Source organism: Heptranchias perlo, chromosome 39 (assembly GCF_035084215.1).
Source record: "Heptranchias perlo isolate sHepPer1 chromosome 39, sHepPer1.hap1, whole genome shotgun sequence".
In the NCBI taxonomy this organism is placed as follows: Eukaryota; Metazoa; Chordata; class Chondrichthyes; order Hexanchiformes; family Hexanchidae; genus Heptranchias; species Heptranchias perlo.
In genome coordinates, this window is record NC_090363.1 from 4,518,958 (window position 1) to 4,538,436 (window position 19,479).

At 47.6% G+C, this 19,479-nt stretch overlaps 2 protein-coding genes across 2 annotated transcripts in view; both read right to left on the minus strand.

Moving 5' to 3' along the window:
* Nucleotides 1–3,075, minus strand: part of LOC137304974 (uncharacterized) — a 45,408-nt gene extending 42,333 nt beyond the window's left edge. Inside the window, exons 1-3 of the mRNA XM_067973749.1 lie at nucleotides 2,299–3,075; nucleotides 2,114–2,209; nucleotides 14–247 (exon numbers count right to left, since the gene is read on the minus strand). Of these exons, the coding sequence (XP_067829850.1) occupies nucleotides 14–247; nucleotides 2,114–2,209; nucleotides 2,299–2,709 (741 nt within the window). The 5' untranslated portion in view covers nucleotides 2,710–3,075. The remainder of the gene's footprint in view (nucleotides 1–13; nucleotides 248–2,113; nucleotides 2,210–2,298) is intronic.
* Nucleotides 3,076–9,325: 6,250 nt separating this feature from the next.
* Nucleotides 9,326–17,421, minus strand: LOC137305118 (nuclear factor 7, brain-like). Its single transcript, XM_067973904.1, has 6 exons — nucleotides 16,649–17,421; nucleotides 16,464–16,559; nucleotides 16,139–16,372; nucleotides 15,745–15,767; nucleotides 15,532–15,647; nucleotides 9,326–13,821 (listed from the first exon to the last, which is right to left on the minus strand). The coding sequence occupies exons 1-6, from the start codon at nucleotides 17,153–17,155 to the stop codon at nucleotides 13,274–13,276; spliced, it is 1,524 nt and encodes a 507-aa protein (XP_067830005.1). The 5' UTR covers nucleotides 17,156–17,421; the 3' UTR covers nucleotides 9,326–13,273.
* Nucleotides 17,422–19,479: the final 2,058 nt, after the last annotated feature.

Consider the following 19,479-nt stretch of genomic DNA (forward strand, 5'->3'; position numbering starts at 1 on the left):
ATATAATCCTCACCTTCAGAAACATCAGTCCGTCTTTTCGCTCCATCTGTTTTTGCAACTTTGAGAGCTTCTCCTGAATAGAATTTAAATTCTCTTGAATTTCTCGAAGATTTTCCTCCATTGTTTCTAGAATCTTCCCCTCTTGTTTCCTGAGATTGCTGATTAAACGCTGCTCTTTCTCAGTGAGAATCTGGTGCATTTTAGCGAACTCGGATGTGATGCGGGTCTGCAGACAGTTTGACTGTTCCTACAAATTGAAATGTGAAAAATAATAATAAGCTTCTACAAGTACATAAAGGGCAAAAGAGTAACTAGGGAGAGAGTAGGGCCTCTTAAGGATCAACAAGGTCATCTATGTGCGGAACCACAAGAGATGGGTGAGATCCTGAATGAATGAACTTGGGGAAATAAATAGTGATGTCTTGAGGACTGTACATATTACAGAGAGGGAGGTGCTGGAAGTCTTAACGCGCATCAAGGTAGATAAATCTCCGGGACCTGATGAAACGTATCCCAGGACGCTATGGGAGGTTAGGGAGGAAATTGCGGGTCCCCTAGCAGAGATATTTGAATCATCGACAGCTACAGGTGAGGTGCCTGAAGATTGGAGGGTAGCAAATGTTGTGCCTTTGTTTAAGAAGGGCGGCAGGGAAAAGCCTGGGAACTACAGACCGGTGAGCCTGTCTTCTATAGTGGGTAAGTTGTTAGAGGGTATTCTGAGAGACAGGATCTACAAGCATTTGGAGAGGCAGGGACTGATTAGGAACAGTCAGCATGGTTTTGTGAGAGGAAAATCATGTCTCACGAATTTGATTGAGTTTTTTGAAGGGGTAACCAAGAAGATAGATGAGGGCTGTGCAGTAGACGTGGTCTACATGGACTTTAGCAAAGCCTTTGACAAGGTACCGCATGGTAGGTTGTTACATAAGGTTAAAACTCACGGGATCCAAGGTGAGGTAGCCAATTGGATACAAAATTATTCTTGACGACAGAAGACAGAGAGTGGTTGTAGAGGGTTGTTTTTCAGACTGGAGGCCTGTGACCAGCGGTGTGCCTCAGGGATCGGTGCTGGGTCCGCTGTTATTTGTTATTTATATTAATGATTTGGATGAGAATTTAGGAGGAATGGTTAGTAAGTTTGCAGATGACACCAAGATTGGTGGCATTGTGGACAGTGAAGAAGGTTATCTAGGATTGCAACGGGATCTTGATAAATTGGGCCAGTGGGCCGATGAATGGCAGATGGAGTTTAATTTAGATAAATGTGAGGTGATGCATTTTGGTAGATCGAATCGGACCAGGACCTACTCCGTTAATGGTAGGGCGTTGGGGAGAGTTATAGAACAAAGAGATCTAGGAGTACAGGTTCATAGCTCCTTGAAAGTGGAGTCACAGGTGGATAGGGTGGTGAAGAAGGCATTCGGCATGCTTGGTTTCATTGGTCAGAACATTGAATACAGGAGTTGGGATGTCTTGTTGAAGTTGTACAAGACATTAGTAAGGCCACACTTGGAATACTGTGTACAGTTCTGGTCACCCTACTATAGAAAGGATATTATTAAACTAGAAAGAGTGCAGAAAAGATTTACTAGGATGTTACCGGGACTTGATGGTTTGACTTATAGGGAGAGGTTAGATAGACTGGGACTTTTTTCCCTGGAGAGTAGGAGGTTAAGGGGTGATCTTATAGAAGTCTATAAAATTATGAGGGGCATAGATATGGTAGATAGTCAAAATCTTTTCCCAAAGGTAGGGGAGTCTATAACGAGGAGTCATAGATTTAAGGTGAGAGGGGAGAGATACAAAAGGGTCCAGAGGAGCAATTTTTTCACTCAAAAGGTGGTGAGTGTCTGGAATGAGCTGCCAGAGGCAGTAGTAGAGGCAGGTACAATTTTGTCTTTTAAAAAGCATTTGGACAGTTACATGGGTAAGATGGGTATAGAGGGATATGGGCCAAGTGCAGGCAACTGGGACTAGCTTAGTGGTATAAACTGGGCGACATGGACATGTTGGGCCGAAGGGCCTGTTTCCATGTTGTAAACTTCTATGATTCTATGTATAAATGGAACAAAACTAACCGAGATCGCAGAAAATCAGCACAAGGAGACCTTACCCTAACTTCGGAAATCTGCTGTTTTTGTTTCTGTTCCGTTTCTAGAACCGCCGTTTTCTTCTCCATGAGAGAATCTAAGGAAGATTTCAGCTGATCCTGGGATTGGGATAGAAAATCACAGAATAAAGTGTTAGACCATGAAAATGTGATAAAATAATCAGCTGATCAAATCTGTTCCATTTTACCTTGTACATTTCAACAGCTTCTTTAATCGGCATGAAGTTGTGAGATTTGTGTTCCCGCGAATCTCTACAAATGGAACAGATCAATTTCTGGTCAGTTTCACAAAACAGCTTCAGTTCTTCCTGATGTTCCTCACAGTGAAGTTTATTTTCCTTCTCTTTCCGATTCAGGTTTAATTTTCGAGCTTTCTCAGCCAGATTCGCTAAGGCCCGATTAACCCTGAGGTTTCTTTCCGGAAACTCCTCTCTACATTCCGGGCAGGAGTTTATCTCCTTCTTTCCCCAACACGGTGTGATACAGGAGCGGCAGAAGTTGTGCCCACACTCCAGTATAACCGGATCGGTGAAGAAATCAAGACAAATGGGGCAAATTGCCTCCTCGGTCCAACTCTCGGCCTGCTGCCTGGAAGCCATGTTCAGTCTCAGCACTTCCTCATTCAAACCACATTCATTTTCGATGTCACTGAGCTGCCGAACACCTTCAGATCAGCGATTTCCTGATGAAGTTCACTGCAATACTCAGGAAATTATTATTATAAACTAGTCTATGTCCTGTCAACTTTTACACAGGGAGACAAAATCTAGAACAGTATAAAGGACAAACAGTGTTAGAGGACGGAGGGGGAAATAATTGAAACAGGCGGGGAGGGTGCAGGTCCATGGAGGGTGGGCATTGGGGGTGGGGAGGAGAGAAGGGGATTGGGGAGAGGGAAGGAGGAGGCGGAGATGGGCGGGGATCAAGATTCCACTGCACTTTTCTCCAGACCGAACTCACTGACGACCACAAACCACGGTGTAATGTATAGATCAATAAACTGAATTGTGTTCATGATTGTAGCCGCTCACCCTAAAATGCAAAGCACCATAAATGTCAAGGAGCTGTCAGGAAGCTGTTATCAGTTTCAGTACTTCCTGATTTAAACTGCTGATGTCATGCTTCTGTGGGTGGATCCAGCCCCGGTTCGCAGTCAGGGATCACTCTCGAGTCCCTGGAAGTGCTGTTCACACCTGGATGAAACAGTATCGAATTTACAAAGAGAAAAGACAGTCTGTGATGTTTTGGGGTGCTCCCATCATCAGACTGATTGACAAACGGGCATTTTACTCAGGCTGGGAAATGGAGAGGAAAGAAGGAGAGGAGAGGAGAGATCAACGCTGATTTGATAGAAATTGTTCTGTTGCTTAGATTGTGTGTGCAATGCTATCGTGCAAGATGTCCCATTTCTGTCACCATATCCAACATTGGGTAGATTTTCGTCTTCACCATCCGGCATTAGGCATCACCTGGGCGGGGAACAGAAAGGAAAATCTGGTCGGACGGATCAGACGCTGGGAACAGAACCAAAAATAAATTTCTACTGAAATGAGTGGAAGGGAAATCAGGCAGTTTCTGTTATCATCGTACGATCCTCTGCCCCAATTTTCCTTTCAGTACTCTGCCCAAGTAACACCCAGGCGATAACAAATAAAATCTACTGCATTATACTCAGGAACATACTTTCACCAATTTTATATAGTTATGGGGAGTGTCGGAGAAACATGTGGGCCTAGAAATTCGATGGCACCGTGCCCGTACAGTGGGCACTCATTACATGCCAGAAATGTGCCGCCCGCCACATTGGTAAAGGCAGTAAAAGAGGTGTCCAGGACCCAGGCCTGAAACAGGCGCTGGACCCTATGCATATGGAAATAGGGGACCTAAGCCTGCTTGAGGCCCCCTTTGTAAAATTGGGTTGCCCCGAACGCAGCCAGTGCCGGGACAGCTGAGTTCAGGTAAACGTGGTCCATAAGCAGCTTAACCAGAGATCTTAAAAATAACTACCTGAATGTGCAGCCGGGAAGGGCAGGAGTGATCCACCCAACTCCACTGCAGAGATCGTGTCAGCCTCACTCACCCTCCTCCTGATCACCACTCCCTCTCCCCATCGCTGTCCCTTTTGCATTCCTATTCTACTAGTGAAGTCATCACAGCTGATCCCAATCCAGTTTTTACCTGCGCCCACACAAGTGCACTCTCCGGCAGGTGTTGCTGGGTAGTGATCAAGGACAGAACCCGGGGCTAGTTTCTTTTTTTACCTCCCTAACCCAGGGGTGCTGACTCCGGCCAGTCATAGCGCTGAGATTCAGCACAGGCGGGAGATTTTCTTTAAAGAAGGAACCTGTAGCCAGTTGCAAAATGGCAGGGGCGAGTCTGCACATTACTCTGTATTACTGCAAGGGAAAGGATGGTTCTCTTCTGATTTGCCTCAGAGCAGGGGTGTCAAGTTAATTTTCTATGGTGGGCCTGGTCCGATACCCTGGCACTTGACGTGGGCCACATTCAGCAAGTTATTAAAATAGAAATAAATGAGCAATATTGATACTTATTTACATTTAGATTTTATTTACTGCCGCTGCTGCTCCCCGATACCTGGCACCTCTTAGGTTGAACCATTGCATCAATATTTGGAGCAAATGACTGCGCAATTGGCTGCCTCAGTGATTATTAACTCCAAGCCACAAGCACATAACACTCTCTGCTGCACACACCTTATAAGCAGTATCTCTCGGTCCTCCACAGTAGGGCGGGCGGAAAACTTCAAGAGGGGTAAATAGGAGTCCTTCCTTCCCATGGCAATCTACGTGCTTTACTCTGTAACCTTTACTGTTCAATTCTCCCTTCTGGCTTTTTTCAAGGTTCCTTTCGATGACCTTTTCTCCCCACTCGGACGGACTATTGACAACGTGGCCAACCTGCGTTATTGGTGACATTGCAGTGGCTATTGACACCACAGCATAGCCCTGCATCGCGCTATTGACACCACACGATTTAGGGTTAGTGGTTATTGGTTAGGTGTTGGGGCTAGTGGTTAGGGAGTTAGGGGTAGAATCCACTATTGACAACACCATGGTCACCAGACCCATCCATTTTCAACTAATGTTTTAGCTGACGCAGACAAGTCACAGAGCACGCTCATGAATTGTTCATTTAAGGAACCTTCTTCTGGTCCGACACCAATCTTATTTCATATCTCTAGATTTCTCACAGGAAAAGACATCAGGCACATTAGACTTTGGGATTTTGGCACAAGAACAGGCGGGTCCAGGCATTGCGCTGGTTATATCCAACCATCGGACTGCCTGCAAAGGGCTTTTAACAATAAACTGTCATCAAGTTCCATCTGATTCCACTGGGATATCTTCACCTATTTCCCGCCTTTCGCCCTCACTAGAGTTGGTTTTGCCACCATGGCCATTCCCCATACTGAGGCACTCTGATTCCCATTTAATGGTCTCGGTATAAGTGGTCCCTGGATTTGGTCTCTCAGTGTAAGCGGTCCCTGGATTTGGTCCCTCGGTGTACGTGCTCCATAGATTTGGTCTCAAAGAGGAAGCTCACTGTCACCACCTCCTCATCCCACTCCGCTTCACTCAACCAGTTTTTCATCTTTTCTCTCAACTCTTCCCTTTTCTCAGCCTTTGTGTTTTGCTCCTTTAACGTAGGGCAAAGCTGAACCTCTCCCGGTCGAACCCCCCTCTGCTTTTCCATTTCCCTGCCCCACCTTTTTTGATCAGATATATCTCATTATAAACGGTATTTAACAGCAGAGCGGAGGAGTGGGACACCCCTCTGCAGAGAGAGTGTGAAGGCGGCTGATGGAGGGGCGCGAGCAGAGCTTCAAAATCCAACGGTCAAAGCGCGAGCGGCCGGGGAGAGGAGGCTGTGATTGGAGGATGAGCGAGCGGCCGGGGAGGGGAAGCTGTGATTGGAGGATGAGCGGCCCGAGAGAGGAAGCTGTGATTGGAGGATGAGCGAGCGGCCGGGGAGGGGAAGCTGTGATTGGAGGATGAGCGGCCCGAGAGGGGAAGCTGTGATTGGAGGATGAGCGAGCGGCCGGGGAGGGGAAGCTGTGATTGGAGGATGAGCGAGCGGCCGGGGAGGGGAAGCTGTGATTGGAGGATGAGCGAGCGGCCGGGGAGGGGAAGCTGTGATTGGAGGATGAGCGAGCGGCCGGAGAGGGGAAGCTGTGATTGGAGGATGAGCGAGCGGCCGGGGAGAGGAAGCTATGATTGGAGGATGAGCGAGCGGCCGGAGAGGGGAAGCTGTGATTGGAGGATGAGCGAGCGGCCGGGGAGGGGGAGCTGTGATTGGAGGATGAGCGAGCGGCCGGGGAGGGGAAGCTATGATTGGAGGATGAGCGAGCGGCCGGGGAGGGGAAGCTGTGATTGGAGGATGAGCGAGCGGCCGGAGAGGGGAAGCTGTGATTGGAGGATGAGCGAGCGGCCGGGGAGAGGAAGCTGTGATTGGAGGATGAGCGAGCGGCCGGGGAGGGGAAGCTGTGATTGGAGGATGAGCGAGCGGCCGGGGAGGGGAAGCTGTGATTGGAGGATGAGCGAGCGGCCGGGGAGAGGAAGCTGTGATTGGAGGATGAGCGAGCGGCCGGGGAGAGGAAGCTGTGATTGGAGGATGAGCGAGCGGCCGGGGAGAGGAAGCTGTGATTGGAGGATGAGCGAGCGGCCGGGGAGAGGAAGCTGTGATTGGAGGATGAGCGAGCGGCCGGGGAGAGGAAGCTGTGATTGGAGGATGAGCGAGCGGCCGGGGAGAGGAAGCTGTGATTGGAGGATGAGCGAGCGGCCGGGGAGAGGAAGCTGTGATTGGAGGATGAGCGAGCGGCCGGGGAGAGGAAGCTGTGATTGGAGGATGAGCGAGCGGCCGGGGAGAGGAAGCTGTGATTGGAGGATGAGCGAGCGGCCGGGGAGAGGAAGCTGTGATTGGAGGATGGGCGAGCGGCCGGAGAGGGGAAGCTGTGATTGGAGGATGAGCGAGCGGCCGGGGAGAGGAAGCTGTGATTGGAGGATGAGCGAGCGGCCGGGGAGAGGAAGCTGTGATTGGAGGATGAGCGAGTGGGGGGGGGGGGGGGGGGCACGGGCTCAAACCCCAACAGTCAAAGCGCGAGGCCGGAAAAAAAGTGAGCCTGTGATTGGAGGATCAGCGAGCACGAGGTGTGTGGGGGACTCAGCAGCGCGCGGCGGGAAACGCCTCCGAGCCCCGGGAAAGAGCGGCTTTAGAAAGTTCCAGGGCTCCGGATTCATCGGGCGAGGTTTCGGGGAAATTTCCCCAGAGTCAGTCCGCCTCTGAGGGCGGGCCGGATGGAACTGTTTTAGGGGCGGGGATCGGGCCCGCGGACCGTATGTTGGACACCCCCTGATCTAAGGGTGGTTGAAGGTGGCGGCCCATTGGGGAAGTCTGGGCAATGGCCATGGTGGAGAAACCAGCTTCAGTGAGGGGGGAAAGGCGGGGAATGGGTGAAGATTCACGGTGGAATCAGATGGCCATGAAACTGGATCTTGGACATCCCCTGGTCTAAGAGCCGGTGAAGCCCGCGGTCCCCAACACCTGGGAGGAGGAAACTAAAAGTTGTTCTTGTTAAAGCGCCGGATGAGGCGAAGGATGAAACGGAAGGAAAGACCTGGACATCTCAAACAAGGTGATGGAGGGTCACCATCCACCTGAGGAGCAACATTACAGGCAGGAAGATCATCAGGTCCCTGCCCCGCACCTCATTCTACCGGGTAACTTCCTCTCTACAATTGACCATTTTTTTTTAAACATAATTTTACATTGAACTTACAGAACAGAAACAGGCCATTCAGTCTAACGAGTCTATACCGGTGTTTATGCTCCACACGAGCCTCCTCCCACCCTACTTCATCTAACTCTATCCGCATATCCTGCTCTAGGTCTACTCTATCAAACGCCTTCATAATTTTAAAGACAGGTCACCTCTCAGTCTTTTTTCTAGAGAAAAGAGCCACAGCCTGTTCAATCTTTCCTGATGGGTATAACCTCTCAGTTCTCTAAGTGTGGTCTAAGCAAGGTTTTATACAAGTTTAACACAACTTCCCTGCTTTTCAATTGTATTCCTCAAGAAATGAACCCCAGTGCATTGTTGGTGTTTTTTATGGCCTTGTTAACTTGCGTTGCTACTTTTAATGATTAGTGAATCTGTACCCCTGGATCCCTTTGCTCCTCTACCCCATTTAGACTCTTATTTACTAAGGAATACGTGGTCTCCTTATTCCTCCTACCCTTTATTTTTTCTCTCCCCCTCCTTTGTTACCCCCAGCCCCACAGAGGCCCTTGCTGATTTTTCAGTTCCCAGTTCCAATGCAGGGTGTATACCCAAAATGTTAACCTGTCTTCTCTCTCCACAGGTGTATGTCCAGCATTTGTCTTTCAGATTTCCAGCTGTTTGTTTTTATTTTTCTTAATCGTTCCAGTTGTGGAAATGGTTATTAATTTCATGTTTACTGGCCTTTAGATCACCGACAATCACAATTTTATCCAAAAAGAGCATGAAAGCGATTTTAGTGAAGAAAATAAAAGTGAGGAAATTGACTTACCAAGAGGCTGCTTTTCACAGGTGGAACTGTCCTCAGAATTTATCCCAGATCATTTGTTACACATTTCCCTCTGTGTAGATGTCCCATGTTTGGCCAGTTACATATTTTACTGGAAATTGAGGATATCACCGGAGCTGTAAAGAGCCAGGGTGGAATTTTACGAGGCCATGTGTAACTGGCAGAGCCTCACATGGTCTGGGCAGCTTATCAGAAAATTGCTCTTTCATTGCCCGCGGTTTTTCATCAAGTGATGTGAGTGGGAGAGAAATCGTGGGCAGTCCGCCCGCAATGCTGTGATCAGCCGGGCGCAGCGTGTGAGGCCCCACTGGTTGATATCGCTCCCAGGAAACCAGACTGAACGAGGGTGATATTGGTCTTGGACAGGAGCGTAAAACAGGCGATCGTGAATCAGCCGCCCGTTTTACACCCGCCCGATTTCCTTTTCCATTGAAGTCGATTTTACACTACAACCCAAGACCAATTTCACCTCCAGAATTCCTTCATTGATTTTTATTTTGTTCTTAATGAATTTGCATCCAATGAGGGTCCATGTGGTTTTAGAGCAGTCTCACCACCTTTATTACTTCCATTAATTTAACAATTCAAATTAAGCAAATGAAAAGAAAAAAGTCTCGTCAGACAAAAACACCAAAGCAGGAAGTCCAAGCGCTGGTTACTAGTCTATCAATAACTTCACTACTATTCACTGCAATATCACAGTGAACATTTAGAAGCACAAGCCCAACTAATGGGTTTCCTCTGGTCAAATTGCAGAACTGACTCGCAATGGATGCTTGTTTCTTGGTTCTATCAAGTGATCGAGGGCACGTTCTTTCCAAAGAAGGAGCGGTCCGATATACTTAAAAAAAATAGAAATTTCAGGTGTGTTTGAACAGCCTGAACACGCCCCCTCCCTGCTAACGCACCTGCAGTGCACTGGACATTACAATATGCAGGACATTAAAGAATTACAACATACAGGCCTTTGTAATGCATCAGACGTTACTTCACTGGTGGTGTTCAGGTAGCTTCAATAAGCCAAACTGTAGCTGCTCCTCAAGTTCTGGCTGCACTTCAGTCCCACGCTCCTGGTCTTTGGCCACCGGTGAGGAGGGGGGGGCGGGCAGGTCGGAGGACATCTTCGTGGGTCTGCTCCTGGGCTTGTCCAAAGTGGCCATCTACAGGTGGAGGCTAGACGCGACCCGTGGGGGTGGTCGCTCCGGCTGTCTGCCTCTCTTCTGCGGCATTTTCCACGCCCGGGTGGCCCTGGAGGAGCACGCGGTGTCTGCTGGTACACTTGAGGCTTTCGGCGACCAGTGGCTGCCGTAGGGACTGGAGTGCATCCTTGACCAGAACAATAACATTATTTTACTCTGGAAATTATTTTAAAAGAAAATCAAAACCAAATAAAGTTACACCCTAAACCCCCCCTTCTTATCAAAGGAGGCCTGAACAAAAAAAAAATGCCAAACTGGTGGCCCTTGAGAAGAAATGTTAGACATATTTTTGAATATTTGGGATTTAAAGATTTATTTCCTGAGCTCTTACAAAGGGCAGACTAATGACAACATATAGTCATGGTCATTAACTTTATAAATATGACACAGTTGGCATAATAAAATGGGAAAATAAACATTTCAGTAAATTATTGAGTTACATAAAGCTTATATAAAGAGCATGCATTACCTCCTGTTCTGATCAGCTGCCTTCTAATCAAATAAACACAGACCTTCGCTCACACTGAGTGTTTTGTGCTTAATAGATTGATCTTGCTGCCACCATCCTGACACTCACATTAAAGTGATTGCAAAAGATTCCAAGATAATTAGAGATGAGGAAGGCCATTCTGCCCATCTAAATCTATCCATTCATCCATGCAGAGAGATCTTAACATCCTCCCATTGTAGTATCGAATTGTTTCTTAAATTATTCCAGGGATGTTGACTCCATTATTCTATCTGGAACGTCTCTCCACGTGTTGATGGCACTTCAGGATGAATTTCCAGGCCTCCCGCTGGTGAAAAAAAGGTGGTAGTGCCGCAAAAATGGTGGGCAGTGACGTACCGCCTCGTTGCTGTGGCCCCGGCCTGTACTGTCTCTTTGAAAGAGCTATCCAAATATTCCCACTCCCCTGTTCTTTCCCCATAGCCCGACAAATTTTTCGGCTTCAAGTATTCATTCAACTCCCTTTCATGCAGTGCATTCCAGATCATAACAACTCGCTGCATTAAAAAAATGCTTATCCTCTCGATCTTTTGCCAATTACCTTAAAATCTGTGTCCTCTGGTTACCGACCCTCCTGCCGCTAGAAACAGTTTCTCCTTATTTACTCTGTCAAAACCCTTCATGATTTTGAACACCTTTATTGTACCATTGTTTAAAAAAGGAGCGAGGAATAGACCGAGTAATTACAGGTCAGTCAGTCTAACCTCTGTGGTGGGCAAATTATTGGAATCAATTCTGAGGGACAGGATAAACCATCACTTAGAAAGGCACGGATTAGTCAAGGACAGTCAGTGTGAATTTGTTAAGGGCAGGTCGTGTCTGACTAACTTGATTGAATTTTTTGAGGTGGTAACAAGGAGGGTTGATGAGGGTAGTGCATTTGATGTAGTCTACATGGACTTTGGCAAGGCTTTTGACAAGGTCCCACATGGCAGTCTGGTCAAAAAAGTACAAGCCCATGAGATCCAAGGGAAGAGTGGCAAGTTGGATCCAAAATTGGCTCAGTGGCAGGAACCAAAGGGTAATGGTCGACGGGTGTTTTTATGACTGGAAGGCTGTTTCCAGTGAGGTTTCGCAGGGCTCAGTACTAGGTCCCTTGCTTTTTGTGATATATATATATATTAATGATTTGGACTTAAATGTAGGTAGGGGGCATGATTAAGAAGTTTGCAGATGATACAAAAATTGGCCGTGCAGTTGCTAGTGAGGAGGAAAGCTGTAGACTGCAGGAAGATATCAATGGACTGGTCAGGTGAGGAGAAAAGTGGCAAATGGAATTCAATCCAGAAGTGCGAGGTAATGCATTTGGGGAGGGCAAACAAGGCAAGGGAGTACACAATAAAATGGGAGGATACTGAAAAGTGTAGAGGAAGTGAGGGACCTTGGAGTGCATGTCCACAGATCCCTGGAGGTAGCAGGACAGGTAGATAAGGTGGTCAAGAAGGCATATGGAATACTTTCCTTTATTAGCTGAGGCATAGAATATAAGAGCAGGGAGGTTATGCTGAAACTGTATAAAACACTGGTTAGGCCACAAGTTGAGTACTGGGTACAGTTCTGGTCACCACATTAGAAGGACGTAATTGCACGAGAGAGGGTACAGAGGGGATTTACGAGGATAGTGCCAGGACTGGAGGATTTTAGCTATGAGGAAAGATTGGATAGGCTGGGATTGTTCTCAATGGAACAGAGGAAGCTGAGGTGTAATTTAATTGAGGTGTAAAAAAATTATGAGGGGCCTAGATAGAGTGGATAGGAAGGACCTATTTCCCTTAGCAGAGAGGTCAATAACCAGAGGGCATAGATTTAAAGTGGTTGGTAGAAGGATTAATGGGGAGCTGAGCAAAAATGTTTTCGCCCAGAGGGTGGTGGCGGCCTGGAAGTCACTGCCTGTAAGGGTCGTAGGGGCAGAAACCCTCAACTTATTTAAAAAGTACCTGGATGTGCACCTGAAGTGCCGGAACCTACAAGGCTACGGACCAAGTACTGGAAAGTGGGATTCGGCCGGGTGGCTCATTTTCGGCCGGAGCAGACCCGATGGGCCGAATGGCCTTCTGTGCCGTAAATTTTCTATGATTCCATTAGATCTCCTCTAAACCTTCTTTGCTCTAAGGAGAGCAACTCCAGCTTCTCTAGATGTACACACGACCCCGATTAACATTTTTTGACTGATCTGGGCAGACCGTACACTGTGTACACTCCGAGCACTATCAGCTGGCAGTCCAGCCAAAGAGGATCCCGAAGGAAAGTTCCCCTTCATTACTGGGGACCGGAAGGAGCAGGAACGCTCCTCCAGACTCCCCAAAACCAGCCTTTGTTACAGCCACTCTGGTTGCCCTGTCTAGACATCGGGTAGTTCAACATCCTATTAGCTTGTTGGTGTTGATTGATGGTCCACATTGTTTGGCCATAATTACATTGCGTTTACTCTCCTGGGTCTCTTCCAGCTTTCTCCTCAGCTATTTCAGCACCATTCACAGAGTGTGCCTTGACTCACTGACAGCCTTCACTCAGTGGGAACACTCTTGCCTCTCTTCCACTCCACAGACTTGAGCACATAATCCAGGCTGACACTTCAGGGCAGGACTGAGGAAGCACTGCCCATGTTTTAATTCTCCTCTGTCTCTGCGCCCCGATGATATTCTTGAGGTTTTTTATTTAATTTTACAGGAATCTCTGGACCAGTTGCCATGAGTTTGTTCCACTGCACCGATTAAACAAACAAATATCACCAACAAGACATTGTCACTCGGTTGTACCCGTCCTGACCTCAGGTGACATTTGCACCATCCGCACCATCTGTGATTGAGACCGACGCCCAGCAGTTTGCAGCTGGCAGGAGGCGGTGTGGAATTATGGGATGGGCCTGTTAGTGACCTTTAACCCCACAGATTGTCAGCGGTGCTGAGTTTTTCCCGCCGTCATTCGGTCCCGGATTGAAGATCGGAAAGATTCTCTCAGTGAAAGTGTGGGTGAAAGTGTGGAGATGGGACATGTTGTCCGCATTGTAAAATGACACCTGACCACCCTCATAGTCCAGGTACACCCCGATCCTCCGGGGATCCACACTCAGGGTGAGGAGGGTCGATGGGGAGGTGCCAGCAAAATAATCACTTTCGGGGAACAGCCACACAACCCAGTAGCCAGTGTCAGGTCTCAGTTCAACTCCCCCTTTCCGGTCGGCAGACTCTCGGGCCACTCCCACACCCCACACAGACTTTTCCCCCACCTCCACCTCCCAGTAATGTCTCCCTGATGTGAATCCCTCCGATCCCAGGACATAGGCCCAAGGATCAAACCTCTCCGGGGTGTTAGGGAGCAGCTGCCGCTTGTTTCCATGTCTCACACTGGTTCGGTCCTCAGACACGATGAGCCAGGGATTCGCTGTGTTCAGATCCAGAGTCAGAGAGGCTGGAGCTGGGGAAAAGTGAAAATAACAGTCAGTGATTTAGTTTGTTGCTGTGATTTATTCAAACACTTTTCTGTTTAAAGTGCCCACTCGGGGGATTCCCGGGACCTCCGGTGTGTTTAAAGGGCTCCAGGTTCTGTTATTGGAACCTGCTCCGACCCCAGGGTTTACACTCCTGGGACCGCTCTGCCTTCCCAACCTGGTAAAAGCTGAGCGGGGACTGGGCGCACATTGTGTTTTATTTTTGCCTTTCTTCAGCCCCGGCGTCCTGCTTTAATTCCGACCCACTACAAGGAACCCTGCAGCCCTCCCAGGCCCCTGCGGCTCTCAGCCCCTGCAGAGTGACTCAGGGGCCTTTAGAGATACACAAGGAACCGGCGCCAAGAGGCTCTGACATGGATTGGGGGCACAATCTCGGCCCGGAGGCGTCGCCCCTCATACCCCTACATTCGCCTCATCAATCGCACTGATTGGCAGAGGATACAGACACCAGAGGGAAAGAAAGAAGGGAAGAAATAGAGAAAAAGTAAGGAGGTGACAACTGCAGAAGGGAAGAGAGAAACAAGAGAGAACGGAGGGAAACTAAACTCAGAGGGAATGGGAACAAGAATAGATCCACAGAGGGAGGGAGGGAAGGAGCTAACGCAGGGTAAACAGTAAGGAAGGGAGTGAATAAAGAATTCAAGGGGGAAAAAGTAGAGCAGCAAGGGGATAAAGAAGCTGCTGCCCACAACTCGATCTGTCCAACAGTCTGACCAGGAACGCAAGCAAAACTGGAACAACCGGGCAGCGCCCAGATTCAGCGACCCCTCCCCCAACAGAAAAAAACACCCTGGACACAACAAACCAACATCACCCTGAATACCGCTCTATCAACAAAATCAAATCCATGAATCTCAATAGACCCTAAAACAATCAGGCAAAACAAAATTGATCTTCATAAAAGGACAGGTGGAAGTGGCATTTCTACAGATGATGCTCCTCACCGCCCTCAGAAGTCAATAAGTGGGTGGGACAAATGCTGGCCGCCTTCTACTCAGGCAAGAGCAGTGGGTAGTCACACTAATCAATAGGAACCTTCACACTATTGTCATACCTCTACCCTGATAGATGTATAAAAGACATTCGTCTCGGGCGAATGGAATGTTTCCTCAAGACAATTGAGAGAATAAGTCTGGGTGACACTTTCAGGAAGTGGATTGCAATCCGGTGCTTGCTCCCTACGTCCACAGTGAGCACCAGTTAACTTCATACCCCTCGCCACTCCTCCTCCCACAATGGGCAGGCAAAGCCTTATTCCCAGGCTTCCTTTCTCCACCTTGGTCAGGCACACAAGGTGGCGATACATCAGAAGGATGTCATATTGTACTAGGAGGAAAGGTTAAGCTGAGAATGGGGGTGGGGAGTTGTGGGTGAGGAGGGTGGGTTACCTGTTGCTGAAGTTTGTAAAATATTGCAGGTTTCTGGAGTCAGTGGTTGATCTGAGGGTCCCTGTATTGGTCATGTTGGGAGAGCTGAAATTTTCAGCTGACTAGATGAAGACGATGCTGTTTGGAAGGTGGATTTGGTGCATGAATAACACTAATTCCATTCAGGGCCAGTTTTAACCCCGATCCTTTGCAACTACTTGGTACTTAAAGATACTCCCTTTGATCTCATTTGATTTGTTATACATAAAATTAAGTTATAAAACAGGACAAAGAACCTGTAAGTTTTACCGAGGATAATGGCATCAATCATTTCTCTCCACACTGTGTACTGTAAAGGGCCGTTGAATTTTTTGATAGGTAGGGCAACATCTGCTAATGTCAGGGTTTGACCATCGTCGATAATCCTGCAAATATTAAATAGTTGGTTATAAATTGACCATTAACACTTTTCTGAGTTATTTTACCAAACTGTGCAGAGTTTCAGTAAAAAGCATTTCCTACCTCCTCTTCTGACAAGTTTTCTCCTGAAATAAATAAATCACAAATCTGAGTTGACAAGAGACTGACCGTCTACATCCGGACAACAGAAATTGCACCCAAATTGTTACAAGCTGCTGATGATTCTGAATTCTCGCTGCTGCGGACATACAGATAGAAAGGTGATATTACAAAAAGGGTATAGAAGCACTGGAGAAAGCATGAAAAAGGTTTACAAGAATGATACCAGAACGGAGAGGTGATAGTTATCAGGAAAGATTGAACAGGCTGAGGCTGTTTTTCTTGGGAAAAAAGACTGAGAGGTGACCTGATAGAGGTCTTTAAATCCAATAAGGATTTATCCTTATTTTGTTACTGTGTGCACTTTCACTGCACTAAACGGAAATATAATCCTCACCTTCAGAAATATCAGTCCGTCTTTTTGCTCCATCTGTTTTTGCAACTTTGAGAGCTTCTCCTGAATAAGATTTAAATTCTCTTGAATTTCTCGAAGATTTTCCTCCATTGTTTCTAGAATCTTCCCCTCTTGTTCCCTGAGATCTCTGATTAAACGCTGCTCTTTCTCAGTGAGAATCTGGTGCATTTTAGCGAACTCGGATGTGATGCGGGTCTGCAGACAGTTCGACTGTTCCTACAAAATGAAATGTGAAAAATAATAATGTACCACGATAAAGGAACAAAACTAACCGAGATCGCAGAAAATCAGCACTGGGAGACCTTACCCTAACTTCGGAAATCTTCTGTTTTTGTTTCAGTTCCGTTTCGAGAACCGCTGTTTTCTTCTCTGTGAGAGAATCTAAGGAAGATTTCAGCTGATCCTGGGATTGGGATAGAAAATCACAGAATAAAGTGTTAGACCATGAAAATGTGATAAAATAATCAGGTGATCAAATCTGTTCCATTTTACCTTGTACATTTCAACAGCTTCTTTAATCGGCATGAAGTTGTGAGATTTGTGTTCCCGCGAATCTCTACAAATAAGACAGATCAATTTCTGGTCAGTTTCACAAAACAGCTTCAGTTCTTCCTGATGTTCCTCACAGTGAAGTTTACTTTCCTTTTTCGGATCCAGGTTTAATTTTCGAGCTTTCTCGGCCAGACTCGCTAAGGCCCGATTAACCTTGAGGTTTCTTTCCGGAAACTCCTCTCTACATTCCGGGCAGGATTTTCTCTCCTTTCCCCAACACGGTGTGATACAGGAGCGGCAGAAGTTGTGTCCACACTCCAGTATAACCGGATCGGTGAAGAAATCAAGACAAATGGGGCAAATTGTCTCCTCGGTCCAACTCTCGGCCTGCTGCCTGGAAGCCATGTTCACACTCAGCACTTCCTCATTCAAACTGCTTTTCGTATCGATGTAACTGAGCTGCCTTCTGTTCAGCAATTTCACGACGAAGTTCACTGAAATACTCATGGAATTATTATTATTATTATTATTATTATTATTATTATAAACTAGTCTATGTCCCGTCGACTTTTACACGTGGAGACGAAACCGAGAGCATTATAACCAGCTGTGAGCAGGGTCACCACGGTAACCACACGCTGCGCATGCGCCTGAGTTGGGTACGCGCAGTCCATGCGTGACTGCGCATGCGCACACGCTGCAGGGGCGCAAACTGACAGCTTCTGGACACTAAGAAACATCTGTTTACAGCTGTGATGTCGGAACTGGAACCCGCCCCTGGAACAGTTCCATCCGGCCGGCCGGCCGACTCCCCCTCAGAGGCGGACTGACTCTGGGGACGTTTCCCCGAAACCTCGCCCGATGAATCCGGAGCCCTAGAACTTTCCCGGGGCTCGGAGGCGTTTCCCGCCGCGCGCGCGCTGCTGAGTCGTCGTCCCCCCCAACCACACACCTCGTGCTCGCCAATCCTCCAATCACAGGCTCACCTTATTCCCCGCCCTCTCCGGCCGCTCGCGCTTTGACCGTTGGGGTTTGAGTGCTCGGTCCCGCCCCCTGCTCGCTCATCCTCCAATCACAGCTTCCTCTTCCCTGCCGCTCGCTCATCCTCCAATCACAGCTTCCTCTCTCCGCCCGCTCGCTCATCCTCCAATCACAGCTTCCTCTCTCCGGCCACACATCCTCCAATCACAGCCTCCTCTCCCCAGCCGTTCGCTCATCCTCCAATCACAGCCTCCTCTCTCTCGAGCCGCTCGCGCTTTGACCGTTGGGTTTTGAAGCTCCGCTCGCGCCCGTTAATCAGGTGCCTTCCCTCTCTCACGCTCCTCAGCTCAGCGGTTAAATACCGTTTATAATAAGATATATCTGATAAGGTTCGGGTTACAACTCGCTGTGGAAAACTTCATTGTCGCTACACGCCTCATTTTTTATTTCATGTTCTTTTCTTTCATTGTTATGCCAACGAGGCACAGAACCGGCTCATGAATTCTTCATTCAAGGAAACCTCTTCTGCTTCCTTCCGAGGAGCCGGGAAAATTCCCCCAAACCTCGGGAAAAAGGCACTTGGAAAAATATGGGCTAATAAATGAAAGCCAGCACGGATTTGTTAAAGGCAAATCGTGTTTGACTAACCTGATTGAGTTCTTTGATTAAGTAAGGAATAGGGTTGATGAGGGTAGTGCGGTTGATGTGTATATGGACTTTCAAAAGGTGTTTGATAAAGTACCACATAATAGGCTTGTTAGCAAAATTGAAGCCCATGGGATTAAAGGGGCAGTGGCTGCATGGATACAAAATTGACTAAGGGACAGAAAGCAGAGTGTGGTGGTGAACTGTTTTTATTTAGATTGGAGGGAAATTTACTGTGGTGTTCCCTGGGATCGGTGTTGGGACCTCTGCTCTTTTTGATATCTATTCATGACCTGGACTTGGGTACGCAGGGCATAATTTCACAGTTTGCAGATGACACCAAACTGGAAAATGTAGCAAACAGAGTAGTAACAGACTTCAGGAGGCCATAGATGGTCTGGTGAAATGGGCAGATGAAATTTAAGGCCGAGAAGTGTGAAATGATTCATTTTGGCAGGAAGAATGAGGAGAGACAATATTAACTAAATGGTACAATTTTAAAGGGGGTGCAGGAATAGAGAGACCTGGGGGTGTACGTATACAAGTTTTTGAATGTGGCAGGACAAGTTGAGAAGGCTGTTAAAAAGGCATATGAAATCCTCGGCTTTATAAACATAGAGTGCAAAAGCAAGGAAGTTAAGGTAAACCTTTATAAAACACTGGTTAGTTCCCAGCTGGAGTATTGTGCCCAATTCTGTCCACTTTAGGAAGGATGTCAAGGCCTTAGAGTGGGTGCTGACATTACAGAGTTCAGAGAACGCACAGTGCTAACACAACCAATTTTTGAGAACGTGGCTGTAAGCAGGTTTGGTCTCAGTAGCTCCCTCCAGGCATGGCTGGCTTCCTAATGGTGGTTACCTCACTTCCAGTGGCTGGGGTCTAAAACTAAGGTCAACTGCGCATGCGCAAACCGGAGTTTCGGTTTGCGAGCCCTGCAGCGTGTGTGCATGCGCTGCTACATATCGATTATTGCGGTGGCCCTATTCACAGCGAAGAATTTAATGCAACTGGGCTGTTGCACCAAACCTGGGAGAGGTTGATAGTTGGAGACCCACCTCAAGTAAACAGTCCTGTCAGCTGTGTTGAACAGGAAACACCATGAAGAGTTCCATGGTGAAGACAGCCCTCCCCTAAAGAGGCAGCTTGCTATGAGAAATGCTGGTGATACTCAACTTGAGGGAATAATTCACGAAAATGAACTTTTA

Coding starts and splice junctions, on each gene's coding strand:
- LOC137305118 (XM_067973904.1), bottom strand. CDS start 17,155: ATGAGTATTTCAGTGAACTTCGTCGTGAAATTGCTGAACAGAAGGCAG. Junction 15,768..16,138: donor ACGGACTGATATTTCTGAAG/GTGAGGATTATA, acceptor TATTTATTTCAG/GAGAAAACTTGTCAGAAGAG. Junction 15,648..15,744: donor AAAACTTGTCAGAAGAGGAG/GTAGGAAATGCT, acceptor TAATATTTGCAG/GATTATCGACGATGGTCAAA.